Source organism: Rousettus aegyptiacus, unplaced genomic scaffold, assembly GCF_014176215.1.
Source record: "Rousettus aegyptiacus isolate mRouAeg1 unplaced genomic scaffold, mRouAeg1.p scaffold_m13_p_16, whole genome shotgun sequence".
NCBI classification, from domain to species: domain Eukaryota; kingdom Metazoa; phylum Chordata; class Mammalia; order Chiroptera; family Pteropodidae; genus Rousettus; species Rousettus aegyptiacus.
Genome location: NW_023416291.1, coordinates 52899939 through 52925225, shown reverse-complemented (window position 1 = coordinate 52925225; position 25287 = coordinate 52899939). Strand labels below are relative to the sequence as shown.

Genomic DNA, 25287 nt, shown 5'->3' with positions numbered 1-25287 from the left:
GGCTGCAGGAGACGAGATCCGTTCATTCCCAAGCTTATCCAACGAGCCTTTCCCCAGGACCTGCCTCTGCGTGCTGGTCTCGGGCCGATATCGGACACTCAGCGGTGAATTGCGCGAGCAGGCAGGCCTCGGGCGCCCCTGGTCTCCGGGCGAGCAGGGGTTAAGGCCAGCCGCTCCCACGTGAGAGCACCTTACGACAGAGCCACACACCCAACCAGCCTCCCGGTCTCTCTCTCGCACTGCCAGTTCGTCTGTGCATGTCGCATGTCATCGTGCCGGTTCTGCCTGGCACAGGACCTGCTAGCCTGTTGCTGCCACAAGGAAAGAAAAATTGGGCAAACAGGTGGGGAGAGCCGGGCTCAAACCTCAGGCTCCCAGCTCACCTCCATGCCCGGCGGGCACCCAGGCCCTGGCTGCTGCTGCCTGCCCACGGGCCACCCGGCCTCCCTGACAGGTAAGTCTCTGCTCGGCCCGCCATCCCGAGGCCATTGCTAGGATCGGAGTCCCACCATGGGTTTCCGGGACCCCAGGTCACCTCCCCCCGGCTCCCCAGAAACCAGGAAACTGACACTCGTGTGTGGGCACTTGACATAGTTTCTAAAGGATTATCTGGCTGGCAGTTACCGCCCCTGGCAGCTAGCCCAGGACATCAGAGCCAGGGACCTGAAAGGGTCATTGTTGGCCCAGGTAGTGCCAGGGGGCCAAGGGGGCACAGGTTGGTCTCTCCAACCTCCCAGACTGAGGACCGGGGTGGGGGTGGGTGGGGAGAGACGGCAGGTGGGACAGCCTGGCCACTGGTCAATGCTGGGGCCCGCTGGGACTTTCGAAGAGGCCCTGAGGTTTCTGGTGACTGTGTGGGCATCCCCTGCTCTGCTGCCACCGGCCGGGCCTGGGGCAACGGGTCCAGGGGTCGCCTGAATCGCCTCCTTGAATCCCTTCTCCGGGAAAAATCTCCCAATGGGAAATCCGGGAGGAGGCGGGGTTGGGCAGACAGTTGTCACAACAGTCCCCAGAGCCGACCGTGGGCGAGGAGCTGGGACGGTCTCTGGACAGAGGAGGCCTAGAACCTGGAGAGGAGAGGGGTCAGGTGGCAAAAGTTTTTTCTAGGTCATTTGCTCCCACAGGTGCAGGACAAAAGGTGCTTCCTGGGGAGCCAAGTGTCTGATTGCACCTCAAGTCTCTTTGTCCAGGACGGAGTGGGTCGCTTGGGGCCGGAAGGCATGGTCGTCCGAGATTCTGGGCGGGCCTGGCATTTGGGGTCACCCTAGGAGTAACGAGGCCACAGAGCTCCCAGGGAGCGGGGACATTTGAGATTTGGGGGGGCCGCAGGGCTGGGAGTGTATGTCTCCACTGAGACAGCGTTCAGCGGCTTCTGTCTGCATCTCAGTTTTCTGCTCTGCAAAGTGGGTATTAAGAGTCACCTGCTGAGGACAGCGCGCACTGGGGCAGTGTGTTCTCAGCCACGCGGGCGCGCAGGATAAGCCGCCCCACCCAGGATGAGATCTCAGAGCGCAGGGCCAGCTGTCACGCCCCACCCGCCTTCCTGTTTTACCGAGGTCGAACCCCTGCTCAGAGAGGAGCAGCCACTTGCCCATGGCTGCCCAATAAAATAGGGCTGTCAGGTGGATGGGACAGCCAGGGGGGTGTCGAATGCCAGGAGGGGCGGCCTGGGAGCTGCCTGAGACCAGCCGGCGGGCTCCCGGCTCAGCATCTCGTGAGCGCCCCGCCTCCCTGGCTGGTCGGCCCTGAGCTCTGGGGAAAGTCCACAGCGGGGCGGCCCGGTTCTTATTCTTCCTCCTGGGCCTGGCGGGGAGCCAGCGCGCAGTGTTTGCTCAGGGTGGAGCCTGACACCCTTTGGAATGGGCCGAGGTTAGTGGGAGATACGCCCGGGGCAGCGGCTGCCCCTGCAATGAAGCTGCATTCACGGGGCGCCTGGGGCGTGCGTCCTCCGAGGTCCCGCGAAGGTGGACACAAGGAAGGCAGAGCAGAAACAAGGGACGTGATAAGACAGCAAATCGTGTCCCGGGTTAGCGGGTGGGCAGCCTCACAGAAAAACAGAAGGGGAGAGGCCAGGGGCGTAGGAATGGAGCAGGCGGGACAGTGCTTCACAGTCTTAACGATCGGGGTGCCCACCGAGGAGGCGACATCGGAGCAGACTTGAAGGGAGTGGGTACATGGGGCTTTTGCGGGAGGGGGACAGGACGTGCGAAGGCCCTGGGGCAGGACCGTGCCCGGCCATGGGAAGACCAGCGAGGAAACCCCGTGGCTGGAGCAGGGTGTGCGAGAGGGAGGGACAGGGAGGGCGGGACTGTGACGGTGGCGGGTCGTGCAGGGCTGCGTGGGCGCGGGCAGGACTTGGCTTTTACCGGGAGGGAAGTGGGGGCTCCGGTCAGTCGGCGATGGGCAGAGGCCAAACCTGACTCAGGTGCTCACGGGCCCCCCCTGGTGGCTGCCGTGGGGAGGACAGGCTGAGAGAGGAGCGGGCAGGAGCCGGCGTCCAGGGCTGCCCCGACCGCGCCGCTCCAGGTGAACCACGATGGGTCAGGACCAGGTAGAGACAGAGGAGATGGGAGAAGCGGGCAGATTCCGGAAGGACTTTTGGTGGAGCCAACAGCATCCGCTGGTGTACGAGAGACGGATCCGCGTCCAGGGTGATTAGGAAGAAAAGTTAAAGATTCCAACAGGCGAGTGGCCCAGGTCGCCCGGAGGTAGGCAGAGATCCGAGGAGGAGGCTCGGATGCCGGTGTGAAGCCTCTTGGTGTTACTCTGTTAAAGGATAATTTTTCCTTTTCGGAAAGGTAAAAGCAAGACTGTCATACTAATAAAACAAAAGGTGCTTTAGGAGTTTACTTAACTCATTAATCAACGAGGGAACCAGTGAGATTTTACAGCCCGTTCAAGGAAGAGTGTAAAGAAAGAACACGTGTGTGCGCACACACGCGCGCAGAGGGGCATCGGGAATGCTGAAATGAATTCAGGAATAAATGCGAAACTGGTCAATAGCCACAGGGAAATAATCCGGGGTCTCCACGGGACAAACGTCATTCGCGGTTCTAGGGTCAAGTATCACCTGCAGCGCCACCAGTTAGTTCTCTGTAGTTTCCAGGGTTGTAAAATAGCTCAGAGGTGATGAGAGGCACAGGCGACGAGGCAGGGTACGCCAGAGCCTGGCATCCCTCAGATGCTCGATAAATATGCTTGGAGCCAACGCGCGGGAGCTACTGGTTGTCCCTGAGCTAAAGCCACAGCTCATTCTCTGACCACTCACGGGTGGGACTGTGCGTCCACGGCTCCCCGCGCCGGCGGGTGAGCTCCAGGCTGCAGCGCCGCGCCTGGTCTGCAGGGGGCGCTCAGCCCGCCAACAGGCAGCTGGTGGGGAGCGCCCAAGGCTCAGAGAGCCGAAAGGCGGGTGCGTCTACTCCGGACCGGCAGGTTCCGGGTGCGGCGGGCTCAGCCACAAAGCAGATGAGGACTGTCAGCATGGGGTCACTGGGACTTTTAATGGCTCTAGTGACCGGGAGCTGGCCTGGGCGCAGGCGCGAGGGCCAGACTGAAGAGGGACTGTAAGAAAGGCGTGGGGTGTCTGGGCCCCACCTCCAGCCGCACGTGCAGAACCCTGCTATAGATAGGTTCGGGGAACGTTCAGCCCTGGGAACGGCATAAGTCACCTTCGCTTTTTCCCGCCAGGGCTTGTCACCCTCCTCCTGGCCCAGAGTGGAGAAGGGAGCTCCGGAGGCCTGGGCAAACCTCTCTGCGTGCCGGCTCAAGTCGGAGCCGAGTCCCCATGATACAGACAGGGACACGGAGCCGAGCAGCAGAGGGGCTGGAGTTCATGCTGAGCTCAGCACCCTCCCCCCCCCCACACACAGATTCTTTCTAGGGATCCAGCTTCCTCCCACCTGGTGGGGGGAACACCCCCACTGCGCCCCCTCCAGCTGCAGCCCACACTCCAAGCTTCTAGAAGAGTCTACACGCCCCTCCTCACCTTCCCTTTCCGCCTACATCCAAGTGTCGTCACTAAGGTGCTCGAGGACCCCATGTTGCCAACACCTGGGACATTCCTCAGTCCTGCCATGCTACAGGGGCGCCTGCCACACCCCGAATCTGCCCTTCCTCAAACCCATGGCCCAGTCCAGCCACGAGGAAAGCGTCAGACAGAACGCGGTGGTGGGGGAGGGGGCCATACTGCAGGGTCTCGACCATTGTCCTCCAGGTGTGAAGGTCGTGGAACGAGGGGGTGGAGCCAGAGAAGACACGCTGACCCGACATACTGGGGGATCCCGGCCGGGTCCCCGGGGCAGAAAAGGGGCATCAGTAGAATCTGATTTCGGCCTGGAGTTTGCTTAATGGTGACGTAGCAACGTTAGTTTCCTAGTTTTGACAAATATACCAAAGTCACGCGTGATATGCATGTTAGGGGAAACCGGGTGAGGAGCATATGGGGACAACCCGAATTATACCTACGACTTGTCTGTAAATTTAAAATGATTCCAAAATAAAATGTTTCTTTTTGAAAAAAGGCGACATCTTGCAGAGCCTCCCTGGTTCCCCAGCTCCCACCTTCACCCACCTCAGTCTGTCTTCCCCACGGCGGCCACAGGAGGGCGCCAGTGAACACCTGAGTCAGGTCCCGCTGCCCACAGCCCTCCAGGGCTCCCACCTCCCTCGGGGTGAAAGCCCAGGTCCTCCTGTCCCACAAGGCCCTGCACCACCTGCCCGTCCCCTCCCTGCCCTCCCCTCCTCCCTCTCTCTCCCTCACTCTGCTCCAGCCACACGGGCCTCCACGCCAGGCATGGTCCTGCCTCACGGCCTTTGCATGCGCTGTTCCCGCCACCTGGAAGACCTCCCGCCAGATCTCCCCATGGCTCCTCTCTCACCTCCTTCCGGCCTAACTGTTCCTCTTCCCAGCTCCCTCTCACCTGGGTGACTCCTACTAAACCCAATTCCTGTCACGAATGTCACCTCCTCAGAGAAGTCCTCCCCGAACCCCTAGCCTCAGGCCATGTCTCCCTGCTGACGTCCTCAGGAGTCTAGACTGTACTTTTAAACTTACATTCTGTGACGATTCCATTATGTCTACCTGCCCTGAGGATGCCGGGTCTCTAGTCAGTCGCGTGCACACACAGTGGGCGCTTAGAGATGCTGGTGGCTGAGCCAGAGCCAAGACAGGGTACGGAGCTTGTTGCAGGACATTCCCGGGCTCTGGTCCCACCTATGAGGCCACAGATGACCTTTGCCTTCTGCGGTTCAACAAAGCAGCCTCCACCGGGGAGACCCCAAGCCGGGGAGTAAAGCCCCCAGGCTCCCACTCCTCCTGGCCACTGACACTCTGGGGGATCTCAGCTCAGCCTCTGTCCTCTCTGGGCCTCAGTTTCCCCACAGGTCCTCAGAAGCAGCTAAGCAGGTACTTCCTGGACCTTACCTTCCCTGGCTTCCTTCACCAACCCCCTCATGCACTGCCCTCTCCTGGTTGAAGTTGGCACTGCAATTCCAAGTGGGAACTTGGTCCCCCATCACTTCTACTTAATGTGCTTAGAGCGCAGTAGGGACTTGAAACATTTATGTTGCGTGACTGCCTGGAAAAATGAAGGCATGAATGAAGTGGATTGATGAAAAGCATATTTTCAATTTCTGGAGGTCAGAAGTTGGGGGAATAGGGGACTCAAGGCCAGTGACCTTCTCCGAAGCCTGGGATTTGGGCGCAGGGCCATCTGACGGGTACTAGGGAGCCATCGGGTGTCCTGGAGCAGAGTATGACTGTGAGATCAGAGTGGTGGCGGCTAAAGGGAGGCCATGCACGCATCCTGGGCCGGTTGTCCCCTTTCCAAAGAGGGGTTACAGTGGGGTTTCTCTACCCCAGTGCTATTGACATTCGGGGTCGGCACATTCTCTGTGCGGGGCCCTCCCAGGCAGCATCCCCGGCCCCCACTCACTCGGTGCCAGGAGCACCCCCAGTCATCACAACCACAGGGGTCCCCAGACATGGCCCGGGGTCCCCCAGGGGCAGAGTCACCCTATAGTGAGAAGTACCCATACTGAGGGTTGTGGGGTCAAACAGCCAAATCCAGCTCTCGCTGGCCAGGCTGCCATGGGACCCATGTGGCCTCAGTTTTCTCAGCTGCAAAATGGCACATGAATGTCGCATGTAACAGTGGCCGGAGTGAAGGAAACACTCAGTAGCTGTGAGCCAGTAGCTTGATTACCATGATTCAACCCGTTTGCTCCCCAGAGGATGGCACTGAGGTCGGGTGGCAGTGAGTGCAGGAATTCGGGGTGTTCCCTCAGCTTCCGTCACCTGCAGGCCGCCTGTCCGATTGGCCAAACTTGCGTTCCAATCAGTAAGTCCTCCCGAGCAATCCCAGCCACCGACCCCTGCGTGGGAGTGAGCGCCAGCAGCGAGCTTTTATTTTTCCCATGACCTACCAAAACAAACACGCAGCTACTCGAAAAACGTTTACCTTGTTCTACCCGATAACACTTTGTGTTTTGCCTGCTGGTAGCTGAATGTCACACTCGGGAAGGCTGAACTTTTTCCTCCAGCCAACAGGTCCTCAGAAGGGGCTTCTGCAAAGGTTTAGTGCCTTGGTGGCCTTTGGGGACTCTTGAGGCTGGCCGACTTGGGTCTCCAGATTAGTGTTTTGGGGAGGGATGAGAAGTCAGCTTGGGAAGGGAGGCGGCTCAAAAACTTTGATTATATTGTTTGTCTTTTTTACTTAGCAAACTTTCTTACCTTCAAAACCCCAGCTATGACGCCTCCTCTTCCAGGAAGCCTTCCCTGATCTCCCAGTTTCCTCTGCCTACCCCCTACTCGCAGCCCAGGGGTTCTTTCTCTCTCCAGTCTTGACTGGATGAGGCTGGGAAGGGGCGCCTATGCCAAGACCTGCCGCTCCAGCCTTGGGGCGAGGCGAGGCTCAAACACAGTGGGGGAGTCAGGGAGTTGTTTTTTTTAAGCCGAAAGGAATGTGAATGGAGCCACCTCCAGCTCCACCCATCCAGGTGACTTCCTCCCTCCCTCCCTCCCTCCCTCGATCCCAGGTAGAGGGTTTCCTGCCGGCGTCGCGTTTTCCCTAGGTCTTCCCTTAGAAACCTGGGCCGCTGAGGGAGAGGCGAGGCGGCCGAGGAGCGGAAGTCTGACCTTTGCTCCCGGGAGCCCGAGGAATTTCTCCCGCCCCGCCCTCGTCGGCGGGAGGCGCAGCCCAGCGCTGGGTGTGAAGACGGGGCCTGGCGCCAGCACGGGCGGCTGCGCATCTTCACGAAGTCCGCGCCGACGGCCTCTCTGGGCCTCAGTTTCCCCCTCTGTGAAATTGACCAAATCTCCCGGAGATGGGGGTGACTCGAAAAGACCGATGCTCCGGAGGTCTCTGGCCCTCGTCTAGCTTCTGACCTATTAGGCCTCCCCACCTGAACCTCAAGATGCGCACGTTCCGCGGACGGGGAACGTAACGGGGAACGTACCGGGTCGCAGCTCCGCTCCGCACGCGGCCGGGATTTGTGCCGGGTCTTCCCTGCAGCCTTGCCCGGCGGGTGTCCAGCCTGCGCCGCCGGCTGGGGCTCGGCCGGGCGGAAAACCCGCTTGGGCATTGCCACCCGCGGACGGGATCGCGGGCCGGGGGGCGGGGCAGGCGGCCGCCCGGGCGCCCGAAGGCGCGTCGGGGCCGGGGCGGGGCCGTGGGGCCCTCGGAGGAGGAAGGCCGGCAGGTGCAGCCCCGAGCGGGCAGGAGGAGGACGCGAGCCGCGCCCCCACTCCGCCGCGACCCTCCCGGCCTCGTCCCTCGCCCCACGGTGGGGACCAACGAACTGTTTCCAGGTCCCTCAAGGAGAGGGGCGCTGGAGAGCACCGAGGTGGACCATGGCGGTGAGATTCCAGGCCAGTGGCCCGCCGAGGGCGAGAGGGGGAGGGGATCCACCTGGGCTGGGACCTGGACCCGGGACCCCCGATCGCCCGTTGCCTATGTGACAGATGAAGAGACTGGGCCCGGAGGAACGCGGCGGCCACCGCGAGGCCGCGTTGAGACGCATCCGCGGCCCTCGGTCCCAAAGGCTGCCTCGAGTACCCGGTACACCTGGGTTCAAATCCCGGCTTTTCTGTGCACCTTGGGGCCAGTGAGCCACCGCCTCTCCGCGCCTGGTCTATGAAATGGGTGATGGTCATTTTAAAGAATGGTGGAAGGTTGCTAAGGGAAAATGTACTTTAAGCGACGGGCGCGTAGTAGGTCCCAAGTGGAAGTGTTTGCGCCGGATTCCTAGGGGTGTTGTGCGGGTTAAGCTTGAGCATTAGTGGAGGAACTGCTGGCAGTGACTTTACGTGTGCGCTGGGTGGCTTTGGTGAATGCGGCGAGGCTGCTGGAGAAAGCACCACCATTTATTGGGTGCCTACTGTATACGGAGCCGTTAACTCGCATGACCCGCCAGAGATAGGGGTTGAGTAAATTGGCCGGGCTGGGAGGAGGACTTGGGGGACTTGACCCCTCGGGGTGGAGCTTGAACTGGCTCACACGCACCCTACTGGGTTTCAGATAGGGCCGGAGGGGTAAACTGAGGCCGTGGGGTGGGGCGCGCGGCTCGCCCCAGGCCACAGCGCGCGAGGCTTTCGGACCGGCCGTGCTGGTTCCCGCCACCTCCCTCCGCGCTGCGGGAAGAGCTCCCAGAATCCCCTCCCCAGCTGGAGTTGGTGCGCAGCCCCGGCCCCGGCGGTTCCCGGAGGTGGGGACGGAAGGGGAGGGGAAAGAGCTCTTGAGCCTGGGAGCCGCTCGCCCGGGGCTGTTTGACTTGCTAAATGACCTGTCCCGCTGGCTCCGCCGCTCTGCTCTCCTCTGTTTGCAGCCAGCGCTTGGCGAGGGGGAGGCCGAAGGTCCCAGCCCCGCCCTCTGAGCTCACCTTGACGGGGCTGGGAGCTCTGGGCTCCGGACACACCTGGTTGGGTTCCTGGCAGAATCTGCCTTAGTCCATCATTCACCCATTCCCTAGACTCCGTGGTTCCTGGACCTGCAGGACAATGCTGGGGTCCCAGGGCCCCCATTCCTGCCCACCAGGAGCCCCCCAGACTGGAGGGGTGTAGACGGGACAGGAGGACTGGGACGCCCCAAGGTCCAGTCGTCAGGGATGTGTGGATGGGGGCCCGGGGGTTGTGAAGAGGGAACAGGAGTTTGCGGGAGCGCCGCTTGTGCCAAGGCCTGGAGGGGAGGCCCCAGCAGGTGCCGATGGCGGTCACCACAGTGCCAGGAGAGACAGTCCGAGAGCAGAGGCCAGACACTCCCCAACGGATGACTAAACTGGATGATCTAAGGTGGTTTTTATTTAGTGAATAAAACGTAATAAACCCGGGAGGAGTGATTATGGGGAGCCAGGCAAGACGGGCTGACCAAGGACGGCCTGAGGAGCGGGCGCAGACCTAGACCAGAGCAGGAGGGGCCGGCCGGGTGTCAGTCCTGGGAGGGTGCCCCAAACGCGGGCGCCAGACAGGGCGAAGGTTTGGAGGTGAATTCCTCTGGGGTGGGCCAGATGGGTCAGGCTTGATGTGGGTGGCGTCGGGGAGCCCAGAGGCCTCCGGGATCAGTGAAGGTGAACCTACCCGAGGCGAAACAGGCCCAGGCCACGTGCGTCTGTCCCTCCAGGTTCCCTGCGGGTTGTTTCTTAAAATAAAGCCAAGAAATCGAAATTCAGGAAGCTGCGGCCAGGTGGCTGGGCAGGGGTGTGGGGCAGGCTGCCAGGGTTTGCCGCGTGCTGTGTGACCTCAGGCAAGTTACCGAACCTCCTTGGGCCCCTCTTCCCTCCCCCCGAAGGCAGGAAGAGTAGGGTGCCACTGCCCAAGGTCACTCGGGATGAAATGAGCGAGGACGCTGACAGCCACAGCCAGCTCTGGATAGTGTTGCTCGTTAAGACGATGCCGAGAAAGGCCACTATTGTCATTATTATCACTTTTCACAACAACAGCCATCTCCCCAGCCGAGGCTCAAGGCTGTTCTGACTCCATGCCGCCGCCCCGCCCTGAGCGATGGCAGCTGGGGTGGGGGCACCCATTCTGCAGAAAAGGAAGTCGAGGGCGGGGAGGCAGCAAAGGGTGGGAGCCCGGGCTGTGAGTGCTGGGCGGCTCCGAGCGAGGCCCCACCCTCGGATTTGCTTCTCTGTCCTCCGCTCCCCCTCCAGCCCCCCACGCCTGGGAGCCAGGGAGGCTGCCCTCCCGAGAAGCCAAGCAAAGGCACTGGAGCGTGCCCACGGAGGGGTTTGGGCTGGGGGGTCCCCCCCGCCGCTTCCGCCAAGCTGGGGAAACAGGCCGGGCAGGGGAGCAGGGCAGCCCCACAGGAGGTGAGGGATGGGAGGGTGGTCCTGGCTTGTGGCCAGGCTCTGTGTCCCCGCTTCTCCCAGGGTCTCCCGGCCTGGGACTCGCCACGCCCAGAGCCGTGTTCTCATCTCTGCCACGGGCCTGAACACGACAGAATCCACGTCCCGCATCCCCGCCCTCCCTCAGCTATGCCGACGTGGCAAGTGCCTCGGTCTCCCCATCCGTAGTATGAGATAGTGCATGGTACGTGCCTGGCACGAAGGAAGCACTTCATTCACTCATTCACTCATTCACTCATTCAATAAATAGTCACTGACTCTGTTGTGAGCCGGGCACTGAGCACTCGACTGTGAACAGGACACAATCCTCCACCCTCTGGAGCCGATATTACAGAAGGGGGAGACGGACAGTGAATAGACGAACTACGTCTAGGGACTGTTGAGGGCCACAAGTTCCATGAACCAGGACCCTGTGTCAGGGGAAGGCAGAGAAGGTGACCTGGTGCGGGGCAGGAGGGGCCTACGGTTCTGAAGAGGGTGGTTGGGGGCCTCGCCATGGAGGTGGGGAGACCCGGGGAGGTGAAGGAGGGAGCCAGGTAGAGACCTACAGGAAGAGAGCTGCAGGTGGTGGGGAGAGCTTATGCAAAGGCCCTGGGGCAGGACCGTGCTTGGAGTGGTGGGGTCCGTGTGGCTGGAGCAGAGCGTGACCTCCCGCTGCCTGGTGGGCTTGTTTAGATCCCCCAGGGACGATCCAGACCTTCCAGAGTGAAAGGGACCCATAACCCACCTTTTCTCTGCTCACAGTACAATCTGGGTCACCCAGGGTTTCTCAGCTTTTGTGCTGACAGCTTTCAGGGACAGTCCACTCTCTGTGGGAGGCCGTCCTGGGCACTGGAGTGTTGAGTGGCATCCTTGGCCTCCGTGCTCTCGATGTCGGGAGCACCCCCAGTTGTGACGACCACTAACGTCTCCAGACGTCAATGGATGTCCTTTGGAGAGAGGAATCCTTTCCAGTGGAGAACCACTGACTTAAATCCATTTTGCAGATGAAAAAACTGAGGTCTCAAGAGAGGTCGCAACTTGCGCACAGGCTTAAACCACAGGAGTGTCAGACTGGGGCTCCCCACCCAGGGATGGGGACCCCCAGATGCTCTGACTGACGTGCTGTGACCTCACGCCCACCTCCCCCGCTCCTCTCCTGCCAGGTGTTGGACATGGAGGAGATGACCATCTGGGAACAGCACACGGCCACGCTTTGCAAGGTGAGCTCCCCCCCCCAACACACTCGAGTGGGTGCCAGAGGGAGTGGCAGTTTGGTCCCCATGGGAGAACTTTTGTTCCGGAGGAAAGCAAAAGCTCATCCCGTCTCCGATCGCCCCTCAGGACCCCCGCCGGGGCTTCGGCATTGCGATCTCCGGCGGCCGAGACCGGCCGGGTGGGTCCGTGGTAGTGTCCGACGTGGTGCCCGGAGGGCCGGCTGAGGGCAGGCTGCAGTGAGTACCAAGGCGGCGGGGTGCGGCACAGGGCGGACACACGGGGAGGAGGGACCTGTGTGGGCCACACGAAGCTTGGAGGCTGGAAGGTGCCCGGCGCCTCCCCGCCCTGTCCACACAGGCCGTGGACCTGGCAGCGGCACAGAGTCCGTGATTTGGCCGTCACTCTCCCCAAGGCACGTCCTGGCCCTCCCGGCTGTTCCTGCGGCCATAGTGGCCCCGGGCACTCTGGGACCGGAAAGCTCTGGAAACCTCTCTTGTGGCCAGAGCCGGACGACCCGTGTTCTGGGCCTGTGGAGGGAGGCGGGTCCCGGTGGCATTTGGGAAATGGTTCTGGGACCCGAGTGGCCGACGGGTGGCATGGCTGGGCCGGGAATCGGGGACCAGCTTCAGGGAGGGAGAGAGAGAATGTGCAACACAGATCGGGGAAGAGGGAGAAAAGCGGGAAGGGGCGGGGCTGGGAGGAAAGGCGGGGCGTATGGGCGGCCAGCGGGGGGGCACGGCTTCCGGCCCACCGTGGCGTTGTCTCTAGTGGGCTGCACGAGCCGCCCCGATTTGGAGATGAGGAAACTGAGGCCCAGGAGATAAATGTCTTTGCGAGCTCGGGGACACCAGCGAATTAGAGAGGGGCGCTGGGCCGTGCAGGGGCCCTTGGGGCCCCTCCCGTCTGAGGCCCGCTCCTCCCCCAGGACAGGGGACCACATCGTCATGGTGAACGGGGTGTCCATGGAGAGCGTCAGTTCCGCCTTCGCCATTCAGATACTCAAGACCTGCGCCAAGATGGCCAACGTCGTGAGTGGGGCCGCGTGGGAGGGGACCCCCGCCCCCGGCCGAGCCCCACTGGTCCTGCGGCCCACGGGGGGGGGAGGGGGTGTGGGCGGGAGCAAGTGGGATCCCGTTCCCATTTCACAGCTTGGACACTGAGGCCCAGAGGGGCCGGGGTCCCCCAGGGCCACCCAGTGGACGGGACAGAGCCTTGAGCTGGTTGCCTCTCTGCCTCCCCCGACAGACGGTGAAGCGTCCCCGGAAAATCCGGCTGCCCGCCCCCAAGGCCAGCCCCTGCGCCCCCGGCCGCCAGGACTCAGACGAGGAGGATGGGCCCTGGCGACTGGAGGAGGCCGACCACGGCCGGGGCTACGAGGGGGACACGTCCAGCGGCTCCGGCCGCTCTTCGGGCGAGCGCTCCCACCGGCCCCGGGCAGGCCGCCGGAGCCGGGCCAGCAGCCGTGGGCGCAGGAGCCCGGGCGGCGGCTCCGAGGCCAACGGGCTGGCCCTAGTGTCCGGCTTCAAGCGGCTGCCACGGCAGGACGTGCGCATGAGGCCGGTGAAGTCGGTGCTGGTGCGGAGGAGGGAGAGCGAAGGTGAGCCCGACGGCAGCGGGGCCCGGCGTCCCGCAGCGGGGCCGCCCGGGACGCCCGGACGTCCGGCTCCACGTGGCGTGTGGGCGGCAGGACCTGCGGACATGTCACTTCATGCAGCAAAGGGGACACTGCAGATAGGCTTAAGCCAGGGCCCCTGAGGGGGGGCGACCCTGGATTCCCCAAGGGCCCAGTGTCCTCACAGGGGGCAGGAGGGTCAGAGACTGAGCCAGGCTGCGTTGCCAGCTGCAGTGAGGAGGGAGGGGCCACGCGCGAGGCACGCTGCCCCTCCGGAAGCTGGAAAAGGCCGGAAACGGCTCTCCCTGGAGCCTCCATGCAATGACGTTAGAACCCCCGTGGTGACACAGTGTCTTATCAGGTTGTCCTGTCAGAGTGTGACGGGGAGGGAGCCCAGCCCGACCCCTTCCTCTGGGACAGCAGCCCCGATCGTGGGAGGGCCAAGGGCAGGCGAGAAGGCTGAGCTCCAGGGGGACCCGGCAGCCCAGACCCCAGGCCCTGCCTCAGTTTCCCTCCTTTCCCCACAGAGTTTGGGGTCAAACTAGGCAGTCAGATCTTCATCAAGCACATCACGGATTCGGGCCTGGCTGCCCAGAGCCGCGGGCTGCAGGAAGGCGACCTCATTCTCCAGGTGAGCCCCGGCCTCCTGTCGGGCAGGGCAGGGAGCCCCAGGCCAGAGGGGTTCCGTGTGACCGAGCCGTAAGTGCAGGTCAGCAGGCCTGGCCCTGGACGGTTCGCCTTCTGCACTGTTGCCAGTTTCCCAAAGGTTGGAGATGGCCTTCCCCTCTTCACCACCATCCGCGGCGAATCCACTGCCAGATGTCAGTTTCTAGTTGCCCCTCTGGCTTGTCTGTTTCTAGTATCAGAACCTTGTGCCTACAGCTCGGCTTCCCAGACCTGCCCTAGGTGGTTGGTGCTGCTGGGAGTCCAGGCTCAGAGGAGCAGCTCTGCCTTAAGAGCTGGTGTCCGTCGAGACTCCGCTCCTGAAAATCTATCTGTTTCTGGCGATTCCTTAGTGTTTGATCTCCAAGCCGCCTCCGGTTGACTGCTTCTAGAGTCTCCTCGCAGTTATCTGTTTCTAGTGACCCTGAGGAATTGTCTGTTTCTAGCGGTTTGGGGCCAACCCTAGAAACAGCTTTGCGGGGGACTGGATCTCCCAATCCTCAGGGTTACTGAAAACAGACGGTCCCGAGGGCGGATGCCGGCAGGGGACCCCCAGGGACGGAGTCCTTTCTAGGAACTGTTTGCTGTCTACCTCTGGCTGTCTGCTTCCGGCACGTTGGAGCCTCCTCCCCTCTCTTCTGGTTCGACTCGTTTCTAACATTCGTTCCCAGTGGCTCCCGGGAAACCCCCTCTTCCCGGTCTCTAGCGTCCGTCCCCTCCTTAGAAAATTCCGTTTCTAGAATTCTTACGGAAGTCAGTTCTTAGCGTACTCCTCTCGTAGACATTTTCTCCTGAGAATGCCTCTTTTTGGTAATGCCTGGGGATTGTGTGTTTCTACTGCCCCTCTCCCAAACTGTCTGTTCCTAGTGTCCCCTCTCTCTCCTTGACTCACGTCCTGTCTTCCTTCCTGGTCCCCTTGAGATCAACGGGGTGTCCAGTGAGAACCTGTCGCTGAGCGATACCCGGCAGCTGATCGAGAAGTCGGACGGGAAGCTGACCCTGCTGGTGCTCAGGGACCGAAGGCAGTTCCTCGTGAACATCCCGCCGGCCGTCAGCGACAGCGACAGCTCGCTCCTGGAGGGTGAGCGGCCCGGAGGCAGGCCCTAGGGGTGCTGAGTGGAGAGCGGGGGAGGTGGGGGAGGCGCGGGTGGGGGTACCAGGCAGGGCCAAGCAGGAAGTGGCGAGCCTGGCCCCGAGAGGCCCAGAGAGGGACAGGAGCTTGCTCAAGGCCACACAGCAAGTCCGGGCCGGAGCTGGCCTAGGCCCCTTTGCTTAGAGGGGCCTCGATGTTCCCCTCTGCGGGCCCAGCTTGGAGGGCGTGGCGTGGCTGATGGGATGCCCTCTCCCCCCGCAGACATCTCGGACCTGGGCTCAGAGCGGTCTCAGGCGCCACCGTCCCACGTGCCACCGCCACCGCAGCACAGAGGCAGGCAGCGGAGTCCCGACGCCAGCCGAACCAGCTCCCCCGCGTACGCACCCCCGCCGGCCAGCAGGGGAACGCGGGCATATTTTTTCCACTTGGGGGGGTAGCCTTGAGGGTGCAGTCTTGGTGGCCTACCTGAAAGAGGCTTCCCCGCCCACCCACACACAGTCTTTCTTGCCCTCAGTATGTGGCTTTCGGTTCCTGGGTGCTAGGAGAACCGGATGTGGACTGACTTAAAGCAGAAGGGATCCAACGTTATAACGCATCCTAGGAGACTTCAGAATGCTTAAACCCTTTGACTCAGCAAGGCCCTTTTAGGGGTTTCTCTTGGGGGGCAAAACAGCCACGGATGTGTGCGAGGACTGGAGGGTGCTGGTTCGTGATGATGATGTTTATGAAAGGGGAGAATTAGCGGTCATCTCGTATTAGTCTCCTGCGGCTGCTGTAACGACGTGCTACAAACTGGGTGGCTTAGGACGACAGAAATTCACGGTCTCAGTGTTGGAGGCCGGAGGTCCCAGACCAGGATGCGGGCAGGGCCGCGCTCCCTCCGACGGCTCCAGGGCAGAGTCCGTTCCGGGCCTCTGTCCCAGCCTCCAGTGGCCTCCGGCAGCCCGTGGCTCCCAGATGGGTCTTCACACTGTCTCTCTGCCGTGTGTCGGTCGGTGTGTCCGAAGTTTCCTGTTTTACGGGGACCCGCCATACTGGCTGTAGGGTCCCAGCCTGCTCCATCCAGTGTGACCTCTTCTCTACTACTTACAGCTGCCACAACCCTACTTCCATCACATTCTGAGGTGCGGGGGGCTGGGACTTCAACAGATGAACCTTGAGGGGACCCAGTTCCCTGCCCCCAAAGCACAAATGCTCAATACTTGGGGTTTATTTAGAGAACGGGCACCTCGCTTAAGCAGTCGGTGCCCTGCGGAACTGGGGGTTGTGTCTGTTAGCAGATTACCCCCAAAGCTCACTGCTGAGAACAACAGTATTTGTTACCGCCGGCCCTCAGGGCGCTGGCGAGGGCCCGTTCCCTGGCTGCCGTCGCCTAGCTACAGAGGGGCAGGACCGAGATTTGAATCTGAGTTCAGATAAATAAAAATTCTAAAAATCACCCTTTGACCTCTATCCCCATCTGATCCCAAACCCGTTCCCCACCAGGGAGAGCCCCCGGCTTCGGCGGGAAAGGTCGGTGGATTCCAGAACCGCCTCAGAACCAGGTGGGTGGGGGGGGCGGTGACTCTGAGCACCCCTCCTCTGATAGCTGTCATGGCAGCCAGTGAGGTGGTGCCCAGCACAGTGGGAGGGGGTGGGGCCAGCACAGGTCAGGGACAGTTCCCTGGGAAGGACCCAGGGCAGGGATACCCTACGGCAGAGGTCTGGGGGGTGGGCTGGCCAGGGTGCCTGGGAAAGACCAGCTGTTCCCCTTCAGACGCCCCCAGGCAAAGCGGCTATGACATCTACAGGGTGTCCAGCCGTCGGAGCATGGAGGACCGTGGGTATGTATACCCCAGAAAATAATCCTACCCGCCCGAGACTCCCGCACCCCTTGGGGCACCTTCCCACACGTTTGTTGATGGGTGCACCGTAGGTTCTGTGGGGCTGTTTGGGAAACGGAGGCCCTGGAGGGGGCGGGGCCCCCAAGGACTGTGGCTCCCGCCCCGCCCCCTCCAGCCTGACCCGCCCCCGCCCCGCCCACTCTGGCCTGACCCGCCTCCGTGTTCCCACCACGCCCCCGCGCAGGTACAGCCCGGACTCGCGCGTTGTCAGCTTCCGCAAGGGGACCAGCATTGGGATGCGGCTGGCGGGGGGCAACGACGTGGGCATCTTCGTGTCGGGGGTGCAGGCGGGCAGCCCGGCAGAGGAACAGGGCATCCAGGAGGGAGATCAGATTCTGCAGGTGACCTGGTCGCGGCTGGCCGTGGGCGTGGTGGCGTGCTGGGGATACGCCTGCGTGTCCTCCCCCGGCTCTGCTGAGAGCGGGTGTGACCACTGTCTGCCTCCCTATGTTGTTGACCTTGTCACAACCTTGAGAGCAAGTGTTGTCTGGGACCCACTGTCCCTGTCTACATATCATTGTCCTTGTCACTACTCTGTGACTACGCCCTGACTCTTTGGAGTGTCACAACATTCTGGCCAGTGTCACGATCTTGTCACACCTGTGCCCTGACAACCCACAGTGCCTCAGCCACTCGTGTACCGAGCGCAGTTCCCGCGCCCCGGGCTCAGGGTCAAGATGGGTGTCAGCGACGCCCGGCTGCCACGGGGCCATGCCCCCGTCAGAAGGCCGTCCCCAGTCGCCGGGGCCCTTGGCAGCAGCTCTGGCAGCAGCTGGGGGTGGGCTTTGTCCCAAGGGAGAGCTGGGGTCTAGTGTCCGGAGCCGCGTCCACTCCACGCCCCACCTGACAGGTGAACGACGTGCCGTTCCGAAGCCTGACGCGCGAGGAGGCCGTGCAGGTCCTGCTGGGGCTGCCGCAGGGCGAGGAGGTGGAGCTGGTGACGCAGAGGAAGCAGGACAGTGCGTAGGGGGTGCGCCTGGCGCTGGGGCGGGGTCCCCTCAGGTGCCAGCCCCGCCGGCTCACACCGCCCCCCCTCGTGCCCCCCAGTCTTCCAGAAAATGGTGCAGACGGGCGTGGGCGACTCCTTCTACATCCGCACGCACTTCGAGCTGGAGCCCAGCCCGCCCTACGGCCTGGGCTTCACGCGCGGCGACGTCTTCCACGTGCTGGACACGCTGTACCCGGGCCCGGGGCACAGCCAGGCCCGCGGAGGCCACTGGCTGGCGGCGCGCATGGGCCGCAACCTCCGCGAGCAGGAGCGCGGCGTCATCCCCAGCCAGCGGAGGTGGGAGCCGGCCCCGCCCCCGCCTCGGTCTCCCCGCCGCGCTCGGTGCCAGCGGTGCCGGGTCTCCCGAGGAGAGGCTCAGGGCTGCCCGGCCAGTGCCGCGTGGGTTTCCTCGGGCGCTGTAACAAGTCGCCACAAACTTGGTGGCTTCAAACCACGCACATTTATCATCTCCTGTTCTGGAGATGAGAGGTGCAAACTCAACCTTTTGGCGCTACACCCGGGCGCAGGCAGGGCCGGGCCTTCCCGACGCTCCAGGGAGAACCGCGCCGGCCTTTTCCGGCTTCTGAAGGCGCCGCGTCCCTGGCCGGGGCGCCTTCCCCTTCGTCATAGTCACGGACGGCCAGCAGCGCAGCCTCATCCATCTCTCTGTGACCCTCCGCCTCCCCGTTATGAGGACCCTGGGGAACCCACGGTCCTCTCCCATCCCAGGGGCTTGAACTTAATCCATCTGTGAAGTCCCTTTACCATGTGACATGGCTACAGGCCTGAGACTAGGACAGGGACGTCTTTGGGGCCGTTATCTGCCGACCCCAGCCGCTCAGTGATCTCCCTTCTCCCCAGGGCGGAGCAGCTGGCCAGTCTGGAGGCCGTCCAGCGGGCCGTGGGGGCGGGGTTCGGGGCCTCCGAGGGCCCTGGCCGCAGGGCCGAGTTCTGGCGGCTGCGCGGTCTTCGTCGAGGAGCCAAGAAGACCACCCAAAGGAGCCGCGAGGACCTGTCGGATCTGACCAGGCAGGGTCACTACCCGCCGTATGAACGCGTGGTGCTGCGAGAAGGTGGGACCCCCGCCAGAGGGGCTGCAGAGCCCCAAGTAAAAGTCTTGGGAAGTCCTAGTACAGCCTCCAGAAGCCGCCATGCTGACCTCTCTCCTTCCGCCAAAAATACCCACTTCTGGTCATTGTAGGGCACAGAGGGGACAGGAAAGGGCTTCGTTCCTTAAAAATAATCCCAATTCCAATAGAAATAGGCAAGCCACATACATAATCTGTGAAAAGAAATGGTTGAAAATAATTTTAATAATTTTTTTAATATACTATAGCCACAATATTATTTCGAGAGAGAATTCGTGTAGAAATTATTAATGAGCCACTGCACGTTTTTTTTTATACTAAGTCTTTGAGACCCAGCGTGTGTTTTGCCTCAGCGTGTCGGTTTAGATGACGTTCGGCAGCCACATGTGCCCAGCGTTGTCACACTAGACGGCACAGCGAGGGGGGTTATTCGTTTAGCGGGTGTCGCCGTTTCGAGGCTGTCAGCTCGAGGTAAACAGACGCCCCTGAAAATGCCTGCTGTGAACAGGTGTGCAGACCGAAACATGTCCACAGTTGTTCACAGCGGCATATTTGCAACAGCAGAAAGGTGGGAACAACCCAGGTGTCCATCAGCTGGTGAATGGATAAACAATGTGGTTCGCCCGCACACTGGAATATTACTCAGTCGTGAAAAGGAGGGAGGCACTGACTGTCCCTACCACGTGGACGGGCCTTGAACACATGATGCGCAGTGAGAGAGGCCAGACACAAGGCCACACAGTGTGTGATGCCATTGATGTGACAGGTCCAGAACAGGCACGTCCACAGAGACAGGAAGTGGGTTAGTGGTTGCCAGGGGCTGGGGTGGGGGGGCATGGGGGATGACTGCTCATGGGGACGGGGCTTCTTTTTGGGGAGATGAGAATGTTCTGGAACCAGATGGCGGTGGTGGTGGTGGCACAACATTGTGAATGTACTAAATGCCACTGAATTTTACACTTTACAATGCACAGGCTAAGAAAGTAAATTTTATGACATCTGTATTTAACCACAATCAAAAAAAAATACAGGTACAAAACCAGCACGTAGAGCCTTTCCCCAGAAGGGTGGGAGGGAAAGGGCCTCATCCAGGTTTCAGAAAGGGAAGGGATTAAGCTCCGCCCGAGGCCTCAGGGGAGAAGGGATTAAAACCAGGTGCAGAGGCCTTGAGGAAAAACATGGAGGAGGGGAAGAGCCAGTCCCCACCACCCCCAGCCCCACGAGACAGGGCCGAGCCGCTGCTGCACTGCAGTAGAGACAAAAAAAAAGACTTAAAAATCAAAGGCCACGTACTTCATTTCTAGCCCCAGCCAATGAAAGTTAGAAATCTCAATGCCTGCAGCTTTTGAGAGAAATAGACCTGGAAGGGGACGAGGGAGAGAGAAGGTACGCAGGGGGGGGCTGGCCACTCACCCCTCTCCTGCCGGGTGTGTTCTGTACCCCTTGCCTCATTGGTGACAGCGTCTATCAGTCCAGAGGTCGGGAAACTCTCCCTGCACGGAGCCAGACAGCATCTATTTTAAGTTTTGTGGGCCGCAGAGTTTCTTCAGAAAATGCTCTGCTGGAAGGCAGCCAGAGACGGTACATAAACAAATGGACATGACTGTGCCCAGAAAACTTTATGTACGTAAACAAGCAGTGGGGAGCCCTCGAGCCACCCTCCTCTTGCTGGGCCTGCTTCCACGTCTGGATGTGTACTGTCGCTATACTTTCCCGTCTAATAAACCTATTTTCTGCTAGAAAACAAACCAACAAACAAAACAGAACAAGCAGTGGGCTAGATGTGGCCCTCGAGTTGTAGTTTGCTGACCACTTGGTTAACTAGGTTCAGCTGCTATGACAGAGACCCCAAACCAAATGACAGCTGCATTAAAAAATATACATTTCTTTTTCAAGTGACTGCCCTGGTGTAAGCAGCCGAGTATGGTTTGGCTGCTTCAGCATCAGGGACCCAGGCTCCTCGTTTTGTGTTTCTGCCTGATTGTATATTCCACATGGCACATCCGTGCCCACATTCCAGCCAGCAGAAAGGGGAAAGAGAGCGGAGACCACTCACCCCCTTCCTCCAAGGATACAATTGCACTCATCAGTTCTGCTTGCACCCCATTGGCCAGAACTTAGTCACATGGCCATCCTAGCTGCAAGGGAGGCTGAGAGATGTAGTCTTTAGCTGGCCAGCCATGGGCCTGGCTAGATAGCTACCACTACAGAGGAAGTAGAGAGTGGTTGTTCAAGGGCCTAATGGTCTTTGCCTCAGACGGGATACTCATTCTTTCTTGTCATTGTTTCTTGACCCCTCAGCCAATTTCAAGCGCCCAGTGGTGATCTTGGGACCCGTGGCGGACATCGCTATGCAGAAGTTGACTGCCGAGATGCCTGATGAGTTCGAAATCGCAGGTGAGAAACCAGATCCCTTGGCAATCTTGTTGGTAAATCGTTTCCCAACCCTTGTCCGGCCCCTGGGGTCGAGGCAGCTTGAAGGGGCTGCTTATGATGTTCTGTGGGGTGAGAGTTAGAACACGAGCCACCAGCAGCCCTTCCAGTCCTGTCAGGCGTGACGCTCGGGCTGGATGGAGCCTCGGAGTCCTTCACGGCGTTCACCACGCAGCCACTGCCACATGAGCCAATGCACAGCTGTTCCTTTGTTCAAGATTTGTTTATTGAGCTATGGACACAGCATCGAACAAAATATGCAGGGTACTCTCAGGAGACCAAAAATCAACGACTACAGAAATAAACTAGATTAGGGGGTCAGCAAATTACAGCTCCCAGGCCAAGTCTGGCTCCTCCGCTGTTTTTTATACAGCCTGCTAAGAACAGTATTGACATACTTTAAGTGGTTGAAAAGAAGTTAGAAACAATTTTTTTTGTGACACGTGAGAAGAATTGAAAGCTGCAACTTGAACATAAAGGTTCACAGCAGCATTATTCGCAATAGCCAAGAGGTGGAAGCAACCTAAATGCCATGGGCACGTGGCTGGGTGAGCACAATGTGGTCCACCCAGACGATGGAATATTACTCAGCCATGAAAAGGAAGGAAATTCTGACACCTGCTACAATGTAGATGAGCCTGGGGGATGCTACGCTCAGTGAAGGAAGCCAGACACAGGACAAGTCTGATTCCACTTATATGGGGTCCATAAGAGATTCACAGAGACAGGAAGTAGGCGGTGGAGCCAGGGGCTGGGGGAGGGGCAGGGAGTGAGGGAGTGGTTGGGACAGAGTACCAACCAGAGGCTGGGAGTTGGGACCAAGCCTGGGAGAGCAAGGGTCTGGCGCTCTGCATTGGGCTCTCGACCTTGCCACCCGTTGGCCGTGTGACCCTGAGCCAGTGACCTTGTGTTCCCGAGGCTGCCTCCCCATCCTCCAGCTGGGCCAGGAACAGCCGGCCCGCCTCAGGAGGCCAGGGCTGAGGTCAGGAGGGCACGAGCGCGGCAGGCGCCGCTGCCGCGGCTGCTCTCGGGCTTCCTCCCAAGGCGGTGGGAGCCACTGTGGGCTCCCGAGCGGGGGAGCGGGGCGGACGGACGGGGACTTGCGGGGCTGAGGGACCGCCCTGCCGAGCGCCTCTGCCCCCACAGAGAGAGTGCTGAGGATCGACAGCTCATCCAAGATCATCAAACTGGACACCGTGCGGGTGATCGCAGAGAAAGTGAGCACGCTCCGCCGTGGGTCGCGTCTCGCAGAGGGGGGACCTGGGGTGCAGGCGTCCAGCCTGTTCTCGCCCCACGGCCGCAGTGTGTTCTCCCGTGGAGACCCAGCTCAGAGGCCTTGTGATGCCGGTCACGAAGGGGAGACAGAGTCTGCCCAGAGTCACATGGCAGCAAGCCCTGTGAAAAGGCAGAGACTCAGAACTGGGGCTCTGGGGCTCAAGGCGCTGCGGCCTGGGTTATCGCCAACGCCACCCCGTGCTGGCCCGTGGATGTGCGAGGCTGGGGTCCACTCTGACCTCAGACTCTTAATTTCCCTCCGACTCTTCCCCCGTCTCATTGGGCCTGTCTCTGGGTGCGTTTCTCTCCCTTCCCATCACACGGGCCCCGCCCAGGACAAGCACGCGCTCCTAGATGTGACGCCCTCGGCCGTCGAGCGCCTCAACTACGTGCAGTACTACCCCATCGTGGTCTTCTGCGCCCCCGAGAGCCGCTCGGCCCTCAAGGCGCTGCGCCAGTGGCTGGCACCTGCCTCCCGCCGCAGCACCCGCCGCCTCTACGCCCAAGCCCAGAAGCTGTGGAAGCACAGCGAGCACCTCTTCACAGGTAGGGCCGGAGCAGGGGTCCCCGGGAAGGCGACGGGTCCGGCCTGGGTCTCTCGGCACGCTGACACCCCCGCCCCGCAGCCACCATCCACCTGCACGGCACGAGCGACAGCTGGTACGAGGAGCTCAAGGCCACCATCCGTGGGCAGCAGACACGGCCCATCTGGACGGCCGAGGACCAGGTGCGGAGCCAGGGTCCGGGGCCTCTGTCTCGCTGTAGGGCTAGGTCAGAGGTCAGGGTCTAGACCTGGTCCCTGCCGTAAGATGGGACTTGGGGGCTCGGTCTGTGGCCTGGGGCTGGAGTCAAGGGTCAGGGCTTAGCTCGGGTTTGGGATCTTGGCCTTGAGTCAAGCAAGGGGTCACTGGTCAGAACTCACCCTCGAGTCAAGGGTTAAGCCTCAGCTTGAGAAGCCAGGGTCTTAACCTGGTTTGGGACTGGAGTTTGAAGGTGGTGTCCTGGGTCAGGGATCGGTCAGGGACCTGGGAGGGCCTGGCCCACGGGTCTCGCCTCAGTCAGGCCATTCCCACCCCACAGCTGGACGGCTCTGTGGAGGACAACCTGGACCTCCCCCACCGCAGCCTGGCGGACAGCTCCGCCGACCTGAGCTGTGACAGCCGGGTCAACAGTGACTACGAGACAGACGGCGAGGGCTACACGGACGGCGAGGGCCACACGGATGGCGAGGGGGGACCCCACACGGATGTGGACGAGGGGCCCCCAGCACCGGCCCTGGCCCGGTCCTCCGAGCCCGTGCTGGCGGACGAGCCCCAGAGCCCAAAGGACCATGGGAGGTCATCAGGCGTCCGAGGGGCCCAGGTGAGCAGGACGTGGGGCGGCCCCAGCAAGGGACTGGGGATTGGGCAGACACACGTGGGGAGTCGGTGTTCTCCCAGGACGTCGACAGAAACTTCTCTGATCAGATCAGCATCTGGGACCTGGGCTACGAACCAGTCCCTTACAGCAGACGCTTTAACCGCCGCGCCGTTTCCGTACCTGGGCTACAGGGACCGACGCCACGAGTCCCGCCGTCGCACGCTGGCGCGTTCACCGCGACACAGCCCGGGCCCTGCCCGCGGTCGCTGGGGACTCGACAGTAGCGACGGTTTACCCCGCTCTCATTCCACGTGGGGCCCCCGTCTGTGAACGTGACACGGGCGCCCCTCCCTCCGGACCCTCCAGGCGAGCGTGACCGTGCTCGCCAGGGCTGTGTGGCGGTCCAGGACAGCCTGCTGAGCGGGCAGGTGCCATTCTAAGCCCTTTACGTGTGTGAACGTCACTCAGGAGCCCGACAACAGCCCTCTGAGGAATTTTAAAGGGGGGAACCAATTCCCCTTCTGCTGACAGGCTGGGAGGGCCCGGCTAAGGTCGCTGAGGTCCCCCGTCCTGTTTTCTCGTTTAAATTGGAGATGAGTTGCAGACTTGGGGGACGGGGGGGGGGGTCACTCACTGCAAAGGGGTGTTGACATCCTTTCTGCCTCCCCAAGGTGGACAGCCGCCACCCACAGGGTCAGTGGCGACAAGACAGCATGCGGTAAGGACCCCGTACTCCACGCTGGGGCCCCTCGACGCTTCCCTGGGACTTGGGGTTTGGAGGGGTGAAGAAGAGACCCAGACCCGAGCTCTGTCTCCGTGGCGCTCCCAGCCTGGGGCGCGGCACAGCCCGGCAGAGCCGCTCTGAGCCCCGCCAGTGCAGGCCGTGATGTCCAGGAAGGCTTCCTGGAGGGGACATGGGCCAGGGCTCTGAAGGCCGTGCGGGCGCTCACTGACGAGGCCCGACCCCCCGGCCTGCTGCCGTGCCCACCCCCGCGGGGCCCACACGCTCCCCAGCCACAGCCTCTCCGTCTCCTGGTCCCCAGGACGTATGAGCGGGAAGCGCTCAGGAAAAAGTTCACGCGAGCCCGAGATGCCGAGTCGTCCGACGAAGACGGCTACGACTGGGGTCCGGCCACCGACCTGTGACCCCTCGGCGCCTGCTGGCCCGCCCGCCCTTTTCCTTCCTGGAGCCGGGACTCAGTTTCCCCTACAGAACCCGGACTCTCCCTCCAACTGGTCTTTAATAAATATTTTCACACCGCCGGGGCGGGCTCTAGTGGCTTCCAGAAGGACGGACTCGGGGCCAAGGCAAGTCCTGCCTTCCTCTCTCGACCCCACGCGCCCTGATCCGAGAC

The 25287-nt window shown here is 61.5% G+C and overlaps 1 protein-coding gene across 7 annotated transcripts; it reads left to right on the top strand.

The window, feature by feature from the left end:
* Positions 1–223: 223 nt before the first annotated feature.
* Positions 224–25195, top strand: TJP3 (tight junction protein 3). 7 transcript variants are annotated; one of them, XM_016163524.2, is made up of 21 exons: positions 7668–7867; positions 11487–11543; positions 11665–11774; positions 12464–12566; positions 12784–13135; positions 13678–13781; positions 14735–14894; positions 15168–15282; positions 16392–16450; positions 16663–16729; positions 16974–17130; positions 17640–17748; positions 17837–18074; positions 18639–18850; positions 21167–21262; positions 22445–22515; positions 22909–23119; positions 23200–23300; positions 23654–23935; positions 24604–24650; positions 24976–25195. In XM_016163524.2, exons 1-21 carry the CDS (start codon positions 7850–7852, stop codon positions 25076–25078), a joined length of 2772 nt encoding a protein of 923 aa, XP_016019010.2. In that variant the 5' UTR covers positions 7668–7849; the 3' UTR covers positions 25079–25195. The 7 variants fall into 7 exon arrangements, 2 of the variants coding, with proteins under 2 accessions (XP_036089994.1, XP_016019010.2); XR_004954987.1 differs by lacking the exon at positions 7668–7867 and adding an exon at positions 224–454 and having other exon boundaries at positions 23654–24650; positions 24976–25077; XR_004954985.1 differs by having other exon boundaries at positions 7666–7855; positions 23654–24650; positions 24976–25077.
* Positions 25196–25287: the final 92 nt, after the last annotated feature.